General features: G+C 32.6%; 2 protein-coding genes and 1 non-coding gene across 3 annotated transcripts; all 3 read right to left on the reverse strand.

Annotated features, from left to right (window-relative positions):
- Positions 1–222: 222 nt before the first annotated feature.
- Positions 223–1,594, reverse strand: LOC145635416 (uncharacterized). Its single transcript, XM_081686695.1, has one exon. It carries the CDS (start codon positions 1,382–1,384, stop codon positions 431–433), a length of 954 nt encoding a protein of 317 aa, XP_081542821.1. The 5' UTR covers positions 1,385–1,594; the 3' UTR covers positions 223–430.
- A 7,980-nt stretch (positions 1,595–9,574) lies between these two features.
- TRNAK-CUU (transfer RNA lysine (anticodon CUU)) lies at positions 9,575–9,647 on the reverse strand. The gene has a single exon. It is a non-coding gene; the product is annotated as a tRNA-Lys (tRNA).
- A 1,247-nt stretch (positions 9,648–10,894) lies between these two features.
- On the reverse strand, positions 10,895–18,772 carry LOC145636462 (pyrophosphate--fructose 6-phosphate 1-phosphotransferase subunit beta-like). Its single transcript, XM_081688035.1, has 16 exons — positions 18,415–18,772; positions 17,654–17,815; positions 17,410–17,531; positions 15,552–15,605; positions 15,344–15,450; positions 15,052–15,157; positions 14,850–14,913; positions 14,618–14,706; positions 14,186–14,317; positions 13,907–14,077; positions 13,698–13,813; positions 12,554–12,665; positions 12,165–12,249; positions 11,599–11,643; positions 11,405–11,473; positions 10,895–11,285 (listed from the first exon to the last, which is right to left on the reverse strand). Exons 1-16 carry the CDS (start codon positions 18,602–18,604, stop codon positions 11,209–11,211), a joined length of 1,701 nt encoding a protein of 566 aa, XP_081544161.1. The 5' UTR covers positions 18,605–18,772; the 3' UTR covers positions 10,895–11,208.
- Between the last annotated feature and the right edge of the window lie 1,184 nt (positions 18,773–19,956).

Genomic DNA, 19,956 nt, shown 5'->3' on the forward strand with positions numbered 1-19,956 from the left:
CTCAAATAAAAATATAGGCTATTATGAAATTTCGTCCTAAGCAGTGTGAGAAGATTACTTTTTATTCCCCATTTAGTGTTAATCAATTAAATCATCTAAAATAATGTGTCGATCAAAGTGTAACACTTTAAAGAAAAACACAAAATGAGTAAATCAATAAAATTGTCTAAAATAATGTGTCGATCAAACTATAACACTTAAAAAAAAAACACACGAAGGGGGTAATAAATTTTTTTTGCATAATTGCTAGTGTATTCAACAATAATAATAGTGTAAGTAATACATACTCTCTGAATATGGAATAATATTTACAAAAAAATTTAAAATTAAAGGATGAAGAATAAAAATCTTATCCAATAAACTATACTTCCTGTTAAAAATTTCACTCATTCCTACTACACCTAGTAATAAAAACAGTTAAAAACATAACTTAAACCGTTAAAACAGTACTTTTCTTACTAAACAACCCACGCAAACTAAACATATTATTACCATTACCACCACCACCACCACTACCGCCACTTCTCATCCCTCCTCCGCCACCGTCACCACCACCGCCACTTTCTTCGCTTCGACAGCTCAAACTCTGTCGATACCCGATACACACCGGAACATTCAGCTTCAAAACCCGGCCTTTACCCGAACCACCACCGTTGGGTGTTCGGTTCATCGAAACGGGCTTCCTCACTTGCCATACCGGGCTGGCCCGGCCCAAATGAACCCCGGCCCGACCCGGACTACTGGGCCAAGATTTTCTCGATGTTTTTGACTCGCCTGATGAATTGCTCCTTGAACAAGGCGCGCTGCTCACTTTCCGGTTTGATTGAACCGCCGATCTGGCCCGACCCGAATTATTTCCCGCGGATCGGCTTCGCGAAAACGGCCAAATATTTATATTCAGCTCCGCCGAACTATTATTATTACTACTACTATTACTATTATTATGAGCGTTTTTCCGCTCTTTCTCTCTCCTCTTCTCGGATTTCTCCACCTTATTTTCGGGTTCATTCCCCGGTTTTTTCTCGGCCCGCTTGAAAATCTCCCTCCACCGCTTCGAAGCGGTTAAAATCTTGTTATTCGAAGTGATCAAAGCAGAGGGTTCGGGCTCAGGTTCAGAGTCCGGTTCGGAAGGAGACGGGTCCGGGTCGGTCGGCCCGGTATCCGGTTCAGGGACAACTGATTGGTGAGGATGAAGGCGGTGAAGAGGGAGTAGGAAACCATCGGAGAAAAGCTCATCAGCTGATAGAAGAGTAGCGCTTTGTGGGTCGCAACCCGTGTTCGAGAACTCAAATTCGGGGGAGTTTACTGAGTCGCTGCTGCTACGGCGGCGGCGGAGAGAATGATTGGGTTGAGAAAGTGTTAGAGTTCTTGAAGGTGATTCCATTTTGTGTTGTGTTTTAGAGAGAGAAAATGGGTGTGTGTTTTAGAGAGAGAAAGTGTGAGAATGTTGAAGATTTTGGTGGTTGGAATGTGATGAATTGATGGAAGGTGGGATGCAATAAAAGAGAGGAAAGAAGAGAGGAGTTAAATGAATGGAGAGAAAGGTGGGAGTGAGTAAATGAGGTGGGTGTAAAGATCATCGATAAACAAACACATACTTCATATCCTCTACCTTTCTTTTTATATAAGCCGTGTACGGAGTATGTTCTGTACACGTATTTTATATTTTTCCTTACGTATAAATTAATAAATGGAGTTAATTGATACTGTGTGTGAAAGTCAATATGATTTTAAGGAAGAAAGAATTATAAGCTTAGCTTTATGATTGTATTATTAGCATTGAATTAGATTGATATTGCAATTATTTACTCGTATTTAAAATAATTTTTTTAAGGTAAGATAAATTAAAGGACCCTAGTGAATCACCACCTTTCACGTGTTAAATCAACCCAAATTTACAAGTTAATGCTTGAGAGTAGATATAAGGTAAGGGAATTCATCTACCCCCAAGTAATTGTAGTTGGTGAGGCTCAAACTTGTAAGTTGTAACCTTAAAATCACGAAGTTTTTTTTTTTTTTTTGGTAAGATAAAGGACCATACCCGAAGCAATTGTTCTTGAAAGGTTCGAACTTGTAAACTCAAAGTCACAAAGTAAGTTTCCCATCAACTCTACCAAGGTATTTAAAACAATTAAATTATGACACAATATTTAATATGTATCTAAGCTTTTTTCGTTGTTATTTACTTGTAACACAACATTTTGACGTACATTAGCTACCCATATATATTGCTAAATGTTCCACTTTAATGGAGGGCTAAATGCAATTTGAATTTATGACCTTCTTAACTTCTTATCATCAAAAAGCCTAATTTAGTAAAATTTGGTCTCATGACATTCAATTCACAAGTCCAAACCCATTAACACTAGACCAAATCTTGCTTAATTGATTTGTGCAATATAATAGAAATCATAAATTTTTACATACATGTGTATGTTTTTGTGTGTAAGTTTAAAACTTTATTGATTTTGAAAACTCAAAGTCTAAGGATGTCTCCCACTACTTTTTTAGGCTTGTATTTCTTGCACTTTGAGAATGCAACAAACATGGTACACCTGTATTTTTTTGGTTTCCATAATATATGGCCTTTTTATAAAACGAATAATATAGTGTCAATACTCAATAGTGGTATCATTATTAGCCAATTATACGATCCTAAGTTACTACACAAACTTATTATATTTTGATTTTAATTTCTTATTTTTTTTATTATTATTATCGTATAATTATTTGGTATAAGTGTTGCTTGATAACAGCGCATCTCCTTTTGAATGGAGAGCTACATGTACTTGATTTATACTTTAAGAAATGATCTTATACGATCGACTAGTAAGTAATCTTGAGATATTGACTTTAGTTATTGTTGGTGTTGATTTATCTTACTCAAATACTCAATTGTCCCCCTTTTTAGGGTAAAATGGAGGGAAATGCCAACAACTAACCACACTAATTTAACTTTAGGGAAACTAATCATAGACAATAATATACAATTAAAGAGATAGTAAAAGTAATTACGTTAGTAACTTAAATTAACTTCTTTGAATTGAATACTTTAATTTGAATGGTGTATTTGGATAATGCTATGTGGTCAAATTTAAGAATTAACATACTCCATACGTATGATATATGAAGACTATACATTAGTATGATATAATGAAAAAAATAAAATTAATTTGTATTATAAACTCACCTAATAATTCAAGATGACATTTAATTTTAGATGCGTACTTTTCACCTTAAAAAAATAAGGCCCTGTTCTTTAGAGCTGCTCTCTGCTCTGCTATGCTGAAATCTACTCTGCTCTGGGTTAATATCAATTAATAATATCAATAAACCAATAATTAATAATACTTAATAATTAAAGTACATTTTTTAAAATTATAACAATTAAAAATTCACAATACAGATTTTTTATTATTTATTAATAATAATGTCTAACAATTTCTAAATACATATTGATCTTTATAATAACACATAATACATGTTTTTTTTGGGAACAATAATACTACATTATTATAATAATAGTGAAAAATAATGATATAAAAAGGAAGATATTTTACTAATTTGTTACCTTTTTTTATTTAAAGAAAATAAAAAAGTAAATTATAACAATTAAAAATTCACAGTTTGGGTGATCCAAAATTTAATTTCCCTCATCCACCTCCGGGTAAACTCTGATTCTTCAATTACGTATTAAATATATATTTTCATTTATTATGTGTAAAATACTCTTAAATATATATATTTTAGGAAAATATTATTTGGCGGAATCGGCATATCCAAATACTCTTGGATATATGACGCCATACTTCGGGGGAGTAAGAATACATATGCCTGATTTTAGAATACTGCCACCTAGAGGATTAAAAGAACATTTTAATAAGCTTCATTCATCGCTAAGAATGAAGGTGGAATGTTCATTTGGACAGTTAAAAAAAATGTGGAGGATACTACATAACATGCCACAAGTGTCACAAAAGAGTCAAATGTCAATCATTATAGCCACTTGCACACTACATAATTTTATTCGGATGCATAAGCTTGGCATACCAATCATTCAACGTGACGCAAGTATAGGAGTAGCAGATTCAACTATGTATGCACAATGGCGCAAAGTTAGTATGGCCAAAGTGCGACATCGTATAGCACGCCGAATTTGGAGGGCTAATCGCTCGGAAAGCGACAATGAAGGTGATGACAATGAATATCAAGATGGCAGTGAAGATGATGAAAATGAAGATCAAGATGACAATGAAGATGATGAAAATGAAGATCATATGGAAGTAGATGGTTAATTCACCACAATGTTTTAATAATTTGAATATGTAATAATTTGAATATTTTAAACCATTATCGTCTTTTATCTATTTAGTATAAACATATGTTAACGTGGTACACATCTATTTATGTTTTCATTCACCCATCAATTATAATAGTGGTAGTAGTAAAAATAATAATAATAGTGGTAGTAGTAGTAGTAGTAATAGTGGTAGTAGTAGTAGTAGTCGTAATAATAATAATAATAATAATAATAATAATAATAATAATAATAATAATAATAATAATAATTAAAAAATAATTCTAATACTACTAATAATAATGGTAGTACAATGCGATAATGATAGTAATAGTAGTTAAATTAAATAGTAACAACATTAATTAATAATAATAATAATAATAATAATAATAATAATAATAATAATAATAATAATAATAATAATAATAGTAATAATAATAATAAAATTTAAAAATAATAATAATAAAATAAAATTAAAAAAAATTAATAATAATAATAATAATAATAATAATAACAATAATAATAATAATAGTAATAATAATAATAATAAAATTAATAATAATAGTTGTATTAATATTAATAAAAATAATGCTAAAATCTGCTCTCTACTCTGCTCTGCTTTGCTCTGCTGAAATCTGCTCTGCTCTGCTTGCCCCTGCTCTGCTCTGCCCTGCCCTTCCCAAAAGCTCAAAAGAACAGGGCCTAAGTTACGAGTCCAATAGATGCGGATAAGTTCCAAACAGGTTCAATTAAGGAGCTTTTTTTTTTTTTAAAAAAAAATGTATTCAAATAATCCCTCTATCAGTGTACTATTCATTGATGCATTCAAAAATTGCTACAAGACAAACGGGACACATAATACATACAAGTGATACAACTTTATTAAATTCACTAATTTATCAACTAGCATAAATTTTCTGTCAGATAATATAAACTCCTTGATTAGAGTGATTTCCATTGATCAATATTTATAGGGTTACAATGAGAAACCTAATCATATTAGGTAACTATAAGATATGTACAGATATAAAAAATAATCTTATACAAAATATATCCTAAACCTAGGATGAGAATATTATATGGATATTCTCTATCATTTTCAAGTCCTTCTAATCCTTATGATAGTTTTATCTTCATACTCATTACTTGTATAGTCAATCAATTAACGGTACAACGACCTAAGCTACTTTATAATTGCATACATCTAATGATAGGTATCAACCAAATATGAATAAACAATGTAGGATCACAATTTTTTTGTAATTACATTGTTGTGTACATTATTGGAATTCATGGAAGTGACTAGACCGTCTAGACTATCAACAATAATGCAATTGATAACCAGAATTTTCAAAAATGATGATCATAATAATCCAAGAAATTTTTAAAAAATTGGAAAATAAATAAAAATAAATAAATAAATATGAAACTCATCAGGTGATCAGTCTGTATTACAACTATGTATAAAGGTTCAAGTGATGTCATATCAAAAGGGTACGTAACATAACATGTGAGGGTTCATGCATGGTGCTCACATTTTCATAAGATCATCAAACTTTTATTACTAGTATTTGACTTCTCTGATTTTTTTGTTATGGAATAACTAAGCGTTGACTTCCTCCATTTATCTCTTTTTCTAAGTTTTTTCCAAGAAGGCTATATAGGAGTAAATCAAAGGATAATCAATTGTATATTATTGTGAGTGTAACCTCTCAAACATAGTAAAATCGTAGGATATATTAACCAGTGATATATTGTCTCCCAATCGATTAGAGGTTAGCGTGTATAATATTTGAATTCAATCAAAAAATATTCTCAATTGACTAAAGGTGGTTAGCGCTTATTATATTTAATTGTTATACTGTTCAATCAAAAAAATATTGTATGTATTCTTTAATAATAATAATAAAAAAAAAAATTCAGTCTATATATATCAGAGGAAATGAGTAAGAATAAAAAAGTAAATTATCAAACCTAATTTTCAAGCACAAATTTTTATACATGACTGGTCACACCGTGTGACTGGGATTATTCGAGTTATTTGGTCAAGAGTTCGGTCAGGGTTATTCGATCAAGGGTTACTTGAGGGGTTACTCGGTCACGAGTAACTCGAGTAACCTATAATTGATTATCTCGAGTAACTCCAATCACACATTGTGGCCATTCACATAGAAATATCCTCCATTTTCAAGTAATATGAACCAATTCAACCACTCGTCTGATCTACTAACAATATAATAGTGTTTGCCAAAAAGAAAAAATCCTATCTAGTTAGGTTACCTTATTAATTACTAAGCTTAAATAGCTACGTATTCAATCACAAGAAGGGACGAAGAAGTGTTGTACAACTGTACAAGACTTACAAGTGTATGTGCAACAACTGAACAACATTATCTAAAATACCATATTTGAGACCCTAAGTTGCTTGTTTCATTGGCCTTTATTAATTCAAAACTTCATGAAGTTACTAATCTTTATATCTAATAAATTAAGATCATTATTGTTGGGAAAATTATTAATTGCATACATGCATATTATTGCTCAGTACAATCTAATATGATTTAAATTTAAATCATATTATTTTTTTCATAACTCCTATTATACAAATTTACATATAGCATAATTCAAATTAAATAATGTTGTTAGATGAATATTCGTACGTGCTATAAAACTTATAATCGTTATATATTGTATTTTGTATAGGGAAAACCTAGCTTGATCTATCACAAAGTGTAATAATCACACTATATTATACTACTAATAAATATCCATAATTGAATGCCAATAATCATAAAGACCAATTCAATAAAAGTGGAAAATATCACAAAAGGAGATTAATATATATACATTATACTTATCCTTGACAAAATATTGAATGGCAAATCATGGCTCACCTCAAAATTATTATAACCAACCAATCACATGTAGGAAGTTTCTTTTTAAGAACTTAGCTAAAGATTAAAGTATGTGAAGCCAATTCTCATAAATAAAATCAGTAAAAACCAAACAATTCCATACAAAGTCATCACTATCGTTGTTGCACATGCATGCTTACAAAATCCCCTTTATTATTTATTTTTATTGACAGAAATTGCTAATTTAAAGGTCCAACCTTGGAAATTATATTTTAATATATGGCAAGAATCTTAATAATTTAGCTGTTTGGTCTCAAATGATCAATCTTGTATAGTGTAAAAGCAAAATTTGCACGGTTGGATTCAACAAAATCAAATAATTTAATAGATGTTCCCTCTGCTTCTTATAAATCGTCCTATATTTAAATCCGCACTTTATTAATATTGAACAAAATTGTGTGAATAAGAAGAGGAAAAGAGAGAAATGAAGTGAAGAATACATATCAAAAGAGGTATTCCATACGTGATAAACTTAATCCGTATGTGAATGTGCAGTAAACTCTAAGAGACAGTTCAAAATAATATACTGGACAGTTTTTAATAAGCAAATAATGAAAAAATTATTGTATAAATACATGAAAAATATCAAAAATTGACAGATTGAATTATAAAAACTAAATTATCTAAGTATGGGTTGGAAGAAGATTGGAGAATTAAAAAAATAGAAGAAAAAACAAGGTTGGTATGTACTCGTGGGGACTAGGAAATAGGAGGTAATGAAGAAGAATTGATAATAAAAGGAGTGATTTTTGTCAATTAGGAATTTGTTTGGTGGCTAAATGATGAACCATGTGTTGGCTAAAACCAACATTTTTGCTTTTAGTGCATTGGGCCCCTTCCTCTAAACTATCCCTTTCTCTAAATATATTACTTGATTTTTAGAGGTTGACATTGGTTTATTACATTTATATTCACACAATTGTACCGGGTATATCAACTTTGGGGGAAAAAACTAAAAAGTATATTTGGCATATTTTTGGCAGTTGTCATACAATTCAATTTCGGAATGCACTAGTAAAAAAACAATATTAGCAACTGGCAAAAAGTGACTAGTGGTGTGAGGAAAAAAAAAAAACATGGTGAATTTTTAGATTACATGCGTTGAAGTATTTCATGTTTATAGTGAAAGTTTTAGATGATTGTAGAGGTATATTGTTACCAATTAAGTTTGGTAAAGTTAGTGTTTGGGAAACTCATTTTAATTTCAAGGTCATACGTTTGAGCTTCACCAACTACAAGCATTTAAGAGTAGGAGGATTCCCTTACCTCCCGTCCTTCGATCCGCTTCCTCTATTATAAAAAATCATATTTCAATAGAAAGCACCAATGAATAAAAGAATTGATGGAGGAAATGAGTAAGACACAATTTTTAAAAGTGATATTAAAAAAGTAATTAATCAAGAGCTACAAGAAGTCAATACAAAAGAGTCAAAAAGTAACAGTAAAGATCAGTCCAATGGAATAGGTTTAGTCAAATACTACAAAAATGTGTGAAAAGGAGAAAAACAATTGTATATTTTTTGAAATTTGTGTTTGTGTGTTTATTTATATGGGGGATGAAATGTATGTCCTTATTGAACTCCATGAACAACGACCCATAAAGTTGCTTAAACACGCAAAGGAGTTCCTAGTTTATTGTAAGAAAATATGTAATTGTTCCCCATATACATATAGTCTCTTTCTAGGAGGATGGATCCCAAGTGGAAATGTACTAATTAACTAAACTATTAAAGCCATAGTTTATGTTTTTATAAGATTTATAAAAACAACTTTCGGTACATGAAATTATGTAGATCTATATCAATCAATTCAATTTGTGTCAAATTATGTTGGAAAGGGATGACCTTAATTTGTGACTCTTGTGAGATTAAATAATTTTATTGTCAAATTATGTTGGAAAGGGATGACCTTAATTTGTGACTCTTGTGAGATTTATTTTTAACTTGTTCTTTACATGTGAAGTTCGAATATAAATGAATTAGATGATAAAGTTTTTTCAATTGAAATTACAACCCATAAAAATAGTTTTACAAAAATTATCTATGCTACATAAAGTTAGAACATGCATGCAACCTTTCCAACTAGAGCTAGAGGGGTTTATTTCAAAAAATTTGTACGTAATACTCGTGAGAATGATAATTATTTAAATAATTTAGTAAATGTACACGAAACATTAACATCAAAAGCAATAATATTTTTTTTATTTTTTTTGAAGGGGCAATAATCTTGCATACATGTAATAAATAAAAACTGGATTAAAATAGGAGAAATTGTAAAAAAAAAAAAAAAAAAAAAAAAAAAAAAAAAAACTTATTCAACTAGTAAAAAGCAAAAGAGCATAAATAAAAAATGAAAAATAATACGCCCACCGTGGGGCTCGAACCCACGACCACAAGGTTAAGAGCCTTGCGCTCTACCAACTGAGCTAGACGGGCTTATGCATTCTAATGTAAATTTTATATAAGTGTCTCTTGAGACGTAACATTCACTAATTCATTGTTTTGTGGTATTTTGGGAAATTGGTTTAGTGTGAATGTGTGATGTGTCTTGATGCTTACCCTTTACCAACCTTATATATGCCATTTGAGTCCTTTTCATATAATTTGCAAACATCCAACACATTCACTAGGTTATTATATGCCATGAATGCGACTCATATCGTTCATAGAATTGCTTTGATTTTTTAAATTTAGTGTATCGCTGTCGATTAATAATTAGAGCGAAGCAAACTTGGTTAAGATTCAACGTCGCCACAGCTTGGCTCGTTTCGGATGTGAAAACGATTTTAAGCTAATTAACACAATGAATTTGGATCAAATAAGTAGTGTGTACGTTCGTTTTTATCTATTATGACAATTAACATAGCTTTTATAAGTTTTAAAGATCATGGGGCGAACTTTATATTGAGAAATGAGATACATTTTTCGTCACATGGTATGAGGTTTTTTCATGCCATAATGTGCTACAAGCCTATGAGTATTTCGAATGTAACCACTTGGTTGTACTAAACCTATTGACGCGTTTTATCTTTCCAAACAATTTCTCATTTCTATCTGTTTATCTTGCTCTCGTTATATATAGGATAATTATTATGAATTGTTGGTAAACAAAGAAGAAAATCATGGGGTGACAAGCTGACAACAGACAAACCCAAGCAAAAATGTTCATGAAAGGAATTGCAATCGTTTCTTATGCAATAAGGTGGATTAATCAAAGCGCTTGTCTCACACTACATGGGAAAATATCACACAACCTTTAGGATTATTAGGTCTCGAAATTAGAAGACTTCGAGATTGGATCATGAGCTAATCTTATGTTCAGATCAGGAGAGCAAGCAATGACTTGTGTTAACAATGTAGTCATACTAATTGTATCAAGCTTAGCCGACACTTTGGCGAATTATTTGAGTTTATTTGGCTAATCGTCAATAATTCTAAGAAAAATTAAATGCTTAAGAGCAAGGGGGATTGAGCAAAGGAGAAAAGAAAATTACATTTCAAAGTTACTTTAGGTGAAAAAATGAAGTTATTTTTACTATTGTTTCTTTATTATGTTAAAACTTCCCGTTTATAAAAGTTATTCAATTGTAACAAATGATTTAAGGGTGTATTAAAAATTGGACATTGCCAACATAGAAGAAGCACCCAACAGTGGATAGCTCCATTCTTATGAGTAAATCATCTCAAATATAATCCCGCAAAGTTCGTACACAAAACATGTATAGTGTTACTAACTAAAATTCGCCAGGACATACGACAATTATTCTACACACAAATTATTTCCAAACACGAGCGAAGGACATCTAAATATCTAATCATACAAGTCTGGTCATCAATGCTAATGAACTCGAATAAAAATAAAATCATCTAAAAACCTAGTCATGACCACGTATCAAGTTGAAACTTGTGTAAAGCACAATGCACACAAATCAGACACTATAAAGCTTTACTTGAGTCGAATGTCCTAGAAGCCTAACATCGGGGGATAAAAAAAAAACTAGACTTGAGCTCCGAGCTCCAGAAGCAGAGTATGACAGACGGCATTTGATGTAGGACCAACGAATTGAATAGGACCTATATGATGGAAAATATTTAGAACAAATATGATAACACACTTGATAAAGGCAATGAGCACTTGCACTAATATCATAGGACAGTCGTGATAATATACACAATTCACATTCACAACTTACCAGGACTAATGTACCGATTGTTGATGGCCCAGTCATCTCGCATAGATACAAACTTCTTAAATGGTGCACCTACAATAAGAAAGGAAAATCGATCATTTCACATAAATTACTGGAATTTTCTAACAACGTAGAAAGCATCTATAAGAAACTCCACTGATAGTATAAAGTGAGATATGCGAATTAAGAACACATACCTTCGAGTTCAACCATAGCCTTCTTGATTACAGGCTTGAACTTACCTGCAAGTAGAAAAAACAGCATCAATGTTATAATTTTTTTTAATTTTTATTTCAATAACAGCTAGTGGTCTTTAAGAGGGATGATAATTTTTTTTGTTAAAAAAGGAAGAGAGCAACTGGAAAATAAACATATTACACAAATTTGGGGACCTCAACAAAAAAACTGATGCCAATCAAGTACTCCCACAAGTTACATGACTGAAAACACATTGCACACAAACTATCTTCTGGCGCTTCAATGAGAAATTCACAATTGTGTATGACCGAATAACAACCCAGGACAGGTACAGGGTTTGGAAGGTCAACATCATGGTTCCCTTCCCCTCTGTTTAAAGGATTCACGACCCTCAAAGAGATGGCTTAAAGATTGCTTAAATTTTGCTAATATAACCAATCTTTTAGCACAATCCTGAGGTTGTTACTTTCTTCGCCAGGAGATAGCAGGTTATTTAACGAGGGCTCAAAATCTAGCCAATGTAGATTGTAATATGAAAAAACAAAACAATGTAAAACAAATGTACCATGTCTCCTCTCCACATCCATTAAAGAAGTCAATGCTGTTCCACCAACAGTCCAATCCTCAACAGGTGCATCAAGGTTTCCCACCTACAAAGGAAAAGACAAATAAGGCACAAACATATTGGCATGCACAGCAAAAGGTAAATGATGCCTTTACTTTTAATGGGTTTACAGAACAATCGAAAAAATAAAATTTGTAGCAGAACTGAGATAGTTTTGATTTGCGATACAAATATCTTGGTTAGCCTATTGTTACCAGCCTATGTAAGCACAAAGACATAAAAATATATGGTAGCTCAGGTAATATGGACAACAAAAAACAGTGATCATTAAAACTTTTAAAATATAGTGTCCAAAATTTGTCAATTAATATCATATAAGAAAAACATACTGATGATATCAATCCAGTCCTTCCAGCATGAAGTAGAGCTCCAGCAGCATATCCCAACGCATAACAATATGAAGAATCAAAATTGGTGGGCAAACCACATCTTCCCTCATATCTGTACACAATAAGAAAACGTTTAGTTAGATATGGTACTAAATATGCAAGCAAGGTAAGAAATAAACTTTAGTTGAACTATTGAAATACATTGTCAACTTTGACAAGGCTATTAACTAGGCTAACATGCATATAATATCATCTACATATCCAACTTGGCTACTTGCCAATTATACTTCACAAGAAAAGCATTAACCAACACTTCTACATTGCCACAGTATCCAAACTTTAATCTCTCAACCAGAATCTATTCTCATCACTAATGACACCAAGAGGCCAGAATTTTCAAATTTATGTCTGTCTCAAAACTCTCAATCACACAACGAGAGAAGTAATCCATACTGACACTAAATTCTCTCTATTTTATATTAAATGTAACAATTGGTTTTGCTATTATTATAATGCACTCCTGTGAGCATGATATAGATAAAGCTTGCAATTGATGACCTTTCTTTATAACTGCATGTTCTTTAGTTCATACTTTCATTAATCTTATTTTGAAAAGCATGGATGTTGCTTTATTCTGATTCGTATGATTTTTCTTTAATGAAAGCAAGAAGATGCAAGTTTTTTTCTTAGGAATGATATGTTTTTCTTGGAGCACTAAGTTATTTCCGGGATCATGGTGTGCATTTGTAATGGTGGCTACTTCAAGCTATATCCATGATATTAAATATGAGCATACAGGTGATGCAGCAAAATTAAATTCATGTGCAAGCACAGCATAAAAGACAGAAACTTCTGTCTTCACATTCATTCTCTTGAACTGATACTCTGATAGTCCAGTTCTCATAAATAATAACTATCAACAATCAAATAAGAAGGCTTGTTGTACATGCATATTCAGCAATTGGCATGTAAAATGATGGATAAGAACCCAAAGGAACAAGAAAGTTTTGCAAATTATGTGCACCGAGTTTCTCATTGTCAATATGTGACTAGAATATCGCTATCATCTACCCCTAATTTGCCAAAACTTAGTAAAATTGATGGGTATTATAAATAAATTCCATGCTGGCTTAGTGATAATTACCCGAAAAAGTGAGATTGTCCTTTGAAATCCCCCTTGTATACACCTTGTTCCCTCCTCTTCTCCAGTTCAGTCTCAACCATCTGGATAAGCATCTTTTCTGTTTCTATTTTGGCAACCTACAACAAAAGCAACCAGAATATATTTACTGCACACAAATGCCAGAAATAGGCAATTCCATCAACATATAACCTACGAGGAGATGCACTCACCTGGACATTTCCATGAGGATCTCGCTCAAGCATTAGTTGCTCCTGAATGGCTTGTGGTAGAAATTCAAAAAGTTCCAAAGACTGAGATGTCAATTTCTTCTTCCATAGACCAGCTTCATCGACAGCTTCATGAGCCAATATCTCATTTAGCTCACCAATAAGCTTTTGAACCTGTAAATTCATGAAAACAAAGTATTACTACTAGGATATGTGACTGATAATGAATGTTATACCACCCCATCAGCATATAGAGCAGCTCCTAACAGACTAGCTTTGTACCTCAGGGATAAAATCAATCAAGCCTTCTGGTATCAATATGACACCATAATTGTAGCCACGTTCAGCCCGTTTGCAGATTATGTCTACCATGTAGTCTGTCACATTTTTCAAGGTCTGTTTCTTGGCATAAACCTGCAGTAAAATTTTAAGTTAGATTCACTTCTTGACATGGAAACAAACATGCTGGGTTGGGGGGGGGGGGGGGGGGGGGTTCATTAGGCATTAATTCTAGGGTAACTAAAGGGTGGAACTTGCATATGCTCTTTCCTGTTTGGTAACAAAACATTGTAACTATTTAAAGAATGAAACTTGGATGTTAAGTTATCTAGAAAGAAATATAGAGCTTAAATTTCACACATAACACAGTATGTGCTACACCGAAAATAAGCACTTAATTTAACAGACTTTAAAGGTCAACTGATAGCAAGGTACCTCTTCTCCAATAAGAGAAATGTTTGGGTGAGTCTGCAGAGCACACTCCAAGGTGATGTGTGAAGCTGCACGACCCATCAGCCGCACAACTGGATATGCACACAGGAAAAACAAAAAAAAAACAATATTAGACATGTTCTTGCAGTGTGTCACCAGACAAGTCAAATGACCTACATACAGGGCAGAACAGAAACATCAAACAGAGAAATGATCTTGTTATCCTTGTACTTACAGTGATAATACTTTCCAGTTGAACGAGCATCAATCATAACATTTCCAATCATCTCAGCATAAATCTGCATATAGTAATGTTGTGTAAATGTACACACCAAAAGACAAATTGCACTATACTAAGCCTGAGGAATAAACTTGCTAAAGACAAAAGGCATACAAAGGAAGAAATAAAAGAGTTTCTAGCCGCCTCTTAAACTCACCTTGCAAGCAGTATCAAACCCAAAGCTTATTGGGACTTCTTTGGATTTCAAATCACCATCAATGGTCTTTGGGCAGCCAATGACACGAGTCTTCAAATTTTTACTCCTGTTCAATACACCAAAAGAAAAGGTTTACAGGATACAATTATATTCCAATTAGAGACCAAAATGTCTGGCATAATAAACAATTGCTGCAACTGTCAACAAGAAGTTGGCTAGGTCATGGCTGTAATAAATTGATCCTAACAGAGCTAACACAAGCATAATTCATAACTACAAATTTTTTCTATACCTGAAGTTCTCAGCAAGAAGACAAGCATTGGTATTTGAGTCATCTCCACCAATAACAACAAGCCCATCCAAATCTAGTTTCAGGGCTGTCTCTTCTGCTTGTTTGAACTGAAATCACCCAAATTGTTACCAAATAGTCAGTATTCAGAATGAAACAGCAAGCCAACAAGGATGGAAGGGAAGAACAAAGAAGAAAAGGAGCTACTTGCCTGTTCTGGAGTTTCAATCTTGTCTCTACCACTACAAATCATGTCAAACCCACCCTGAACAAAAAATTAATAACGTGATAAAATAACAACATTATGACACAAATTATGAAGTAATTAAATTAAATAATAGATTATACTTCCACTGTTTCTTTTTACTTGCAACACTTTGAATTATGCAAAAAGCTCAACCATGACTAGTTTCGATGATTTATTATTAAGGAAAAATAGAATCATGCAAGATCTTGTTAGATTTGCCTCAAATTATACTTTCATAATATCAAGTTTTTACAAATTGACAATTAAAGATATCAATGGTTGAAATAATTCATTGACAAGCATGAAATGAAAAGTGATGCAAGTAAAAAAGAAATAGAGGAAGTACTGAAGTATATATTGAGAGCAACATGCATATCTAGAAAGGGTTTCCTCATTTCCAACTCCTTTCGATTGGCATTCAATGAACTTTTAACAAAGACTAAACAACACCAATATATGAAACGCACATTTGCACAGTCCAGTTGAGTTCACGTGTGATAAAAATGATATCGTTCACTAACAGATATGTAAGAAATCATCAATCATTTACATTAAGGATGGTGATAGCTTCAAAATGTTAAAGAAACCTTCAAAATCATGAAAGCTGCTTGGGCTCCAAAATATTCTAAGCAGAAGATTTGAGCACTCTCACTTGACCTAAGCGGAACATAGACCAATGGTAAAAGGATTGGGAGCTTTCTATTTCAGCAATGGATCTCCTTTTTTTAGCTTCAAATGGATTGAGACCCAACATATTTTCTGGACCCTTTCAGGTTTAGTTAGGTAGTCACAGTTCCTAGGCTATAGGCACAAAAATATTCAAGTAGGCAACAGATTCTATAATAAATGGATAATGATAACCGTAAATTTTGGCTCAACGGCCAAAACACAAAGTACTAGCAGTTCCTTCAAAAGACTCCAGGCACTTGCCTCTATTACATTTGGTTGTAAATGATCGCGTAACAGCTTAGTGCTATCATAAGACTAACCCACATACCTTGCAAGCACATTGTATATTGGCAATTGGCAAAAATTCTGTAGACCTTTAATTTCTCCAAGTGATTAAATGACCTACATCCTTGACAAACTTATTCTGGGTTTTCTTGCTCGGAAAATTTATCTTACGATAAAAGCTCTTTTCTTTGTGTTGAGTACTTGAGTGACAAGAATACTCTCTCCAATAATAAGCTCAAGAACTACATAATTTTTTTTTTAAAAAGGAATAAAGAAGAAGATGAAAAAGGACTAAGAAACTGCCGAATCACATTGAGCAAATTTCTTTCCAGCCTTTGTCTTTTGCCCATGGAATGAAATATATGTGGAACAACAATCAAACAAGAACTGCAATGTAATGACATTCAGCTATCAGCATACAAGACAAATTAGATTATTATTCAGTTGTCAGCATCGTCCATATCTTTGAATTCATTCATTCTGGGGGGCACCAGTTGTATGGGGTTTGACTTTTGAGATAATGTTAGGAGTTCATAGCAAGTTGTAGGTTGGAACACTTCTGCAAACTAGGTTGAACAAACAAGTGCTTCTAACTACCATAGAATATCATGTGTTACACGCATCAGTGATACAATGTTAGCAGTTCATTGCAAGTTGTAGGTTGGTTAACAATTCCACAAACCAGGTTAGATTTAAAAGTTCTACTAACTTAGGCTATCATATGTCACACATATCAGTGAAAGAATTACCTAAAAAAAACACAGACTTCCATTTTCTATCCAAAGGTTGATTGGTAACTGAACCAAACAAAAAATTACTTTCAAAGTTTAGCCCACTGTAATCACTTGCATTCCTCAACAAACCTTACCTGATTTCTGTAAGGATGGACAAAGTCCCAGGTCAACTCTACATATTTGCCCTTCATGATCCCAGCAGGACCACCCCTGAATCCATACATTACACTGCCCTTAGCACGAGCTTGCAAATAATCTGCCACCAAATACCAAGCACACCCAAATACAAAAACAAATCAATCAATAACATCACTAAATTTCGCTTGATCAATTAAAATGCCAAAGTAATGCATTATTCTAAAAAGGTGAACCACATACCAAAAATCCCACAAATGACATTGTGACCTCCTGGTGCTTGTCCTCCAGACAATACAACACCAATTTTGAGCTTCTGGTCTGATGCCAGTCCTTCAGTGTCACTCGGTACCATTACCGATGATGGTTGTCCAAACAAGCTAGGAAAAAGCTTCGCGATCTCATCTACAAACACACATAATATAATCACAACCATGCTCCGTAACAACTAATGAAACAACAATGTAAATACATTCAATCCTCCAAATAGTTTAATTTTATTTTGTGCACATTGAACTCAAAAACACAAAAGGCTACACTTTTTTAAGAATCTAAAATTAATTCATTGATTTAAATCTATATGACACTTAATATTACATTATGCAATTAAATCCACATCAAATATTCTCGAAAAGTTTTAAAGCAATAAACTTTTCAAGAATATTCCCAATCAAACAAACGGATCCAAAATAATAAACAATTTAAATATCAGACATTATAGAGAAAACTTCGGATCAAACACTTTCCAGATTAAATTCTTACTACAAAACATTCAAATCATAATCAAATTGAATCCTTCAGTTCACTCGATTAGGTAAAAGTGTCAAAACTTCAAGCATTCAAAATATGATCAAATTCAAGCATCCTACAATTTCTATTTAATCGATCCAAATATATGCAACAAAAATCATAACCTTAATCAATACGAAACAAAAATTCACCAAAAAAAAAAAAAATGATATACTTCGATTAATCAAGATCAAAAGTTAAAGAGCGAGAAATACCAGGATTTCCGGCAGCGGAACTGTTGGGACCATTAACGACGGTGAAGTTTCCGGTGAGAACACTAGGAAGAGGAAGAGAGTGATCGATGCGACTCCTCTGAAGTTCACTGTAAACATTCGAGAATCTTCCGGCAACCGGAGTAGATTTTCCGGCGGAGGTATTGCCGTTAGCAACTGCTACTGCCGCCATTGTTAGGGTTTTATTGGATTGATTTCAGCAAATTGAGTAGAGATTATTTTCGAGTTCACTTGATTAACAAGAAATAAGCACTTTTATTTTTTTCTCTCTCCTAAATATAAATAAAGAGGGAAAAAGAGTTGGTGAAGAGGGTAGATTTGCGGCTTCGAGGTTTCCGCCCGCAAGTGCAACTACGCAAGTGAGTGAAAGAGGGTCGTTGTTGGTGGAATTCTTTGTGACTTGTGTGGACTAGAGCCCAAATATTAGTGCAACCGTTGTAAATTCGATGTGTCACGAGGGTCGTACGACTAAGCAAATTGGATCTCTATTGATCAATTGGTGAAACTAGAATGTACTCGATAGTCAAAGTCTTGTCAATGCTTGCTCCAAGGTTTAACAAATTTTTAAAGGTTCGTTTACTAAACAAGCTTACTCGAACAAAATCGTGGTTGGCTCGTTAGTATTTGTTAACATCTTTTTTATCAATCAATAATAGCTTGTTTACCCTTGAATTAGACAAGTGAACTAATACGTACCTTATTATGAATTTCTTTGAAATAAAGTAAAATAGCAATAGTGAATCAAGATTTGCCATTTTGTTAAGGAGCCAATCAAATCCTCATTCTCCTCTTTTTAAGCAACAAGACATTTTCAACTGTTTTACACTTTTGGATATAGTTACTTCATGATAAATCTTCAAAATTTTATGGCCATGAAAATTATCCACGACTTTAATAAATACTCAATTAGTCTCAAAATAATGTAGGTATTGTATAGTAGTCTTAGTTAACTATAGTTATTTTTTGCATGATCTCCAAGTAAGTCAAATGTAATCAGATAAGAGTAATTTCACGATATTGTTTCTTCGAAGTAAAACTACAAACATAGAGAATCTCTTCATTAGCCCAACTTTTTAGATAATGAGGGGTTGGAAGAGTGGTAATTAAACTCTTCTACCTCCATCTTGAAGTTAAATCAAGGTTGAATGTATGATCCTCAATTCTATCTACATATACTTATAATTTTAGTAAGTAACCTAGCGATTCCATTGGACCATAATTACACATTAGATGTTTAGGTATGTTTAGAGTTTAGATAATTATTGGGTTTGGTCTATTATAAGTGTCTCTAAATGTCTTGGAAACACATGCATGAATTCATTTATAATTAAAGTAAGCCAGAGTGAAAATCTAACAGTGGTAAGCTGGACTAACTGGTAACTCAATCAAAGGATTTTGAAATACCCTGCGTAAAATTCAAAATTTCATCAATTACATTAAGCTACTTCTACAAAAGCTCGGGAGTGGGGTTCCTATCTTATCTTATAAAAAAAATGACAATATATGTCATATTTTAGTTAGAAT

This window comes from Chenopodium album, chromosome 6, assembly GCF_948465745.1.
Source record: "Chenopodium album chromosome 6, dcCheAlbu1.1, whole genome shotgun sequence".
Classification (NCBI taxonomy): domain Eukaryota; kingdom Viridiplantae; phylum Streptophyta; class Magnoliopsida; order Caryophyllales; family Amaranthaceae; genus Chenopodium; species Chenopodium album.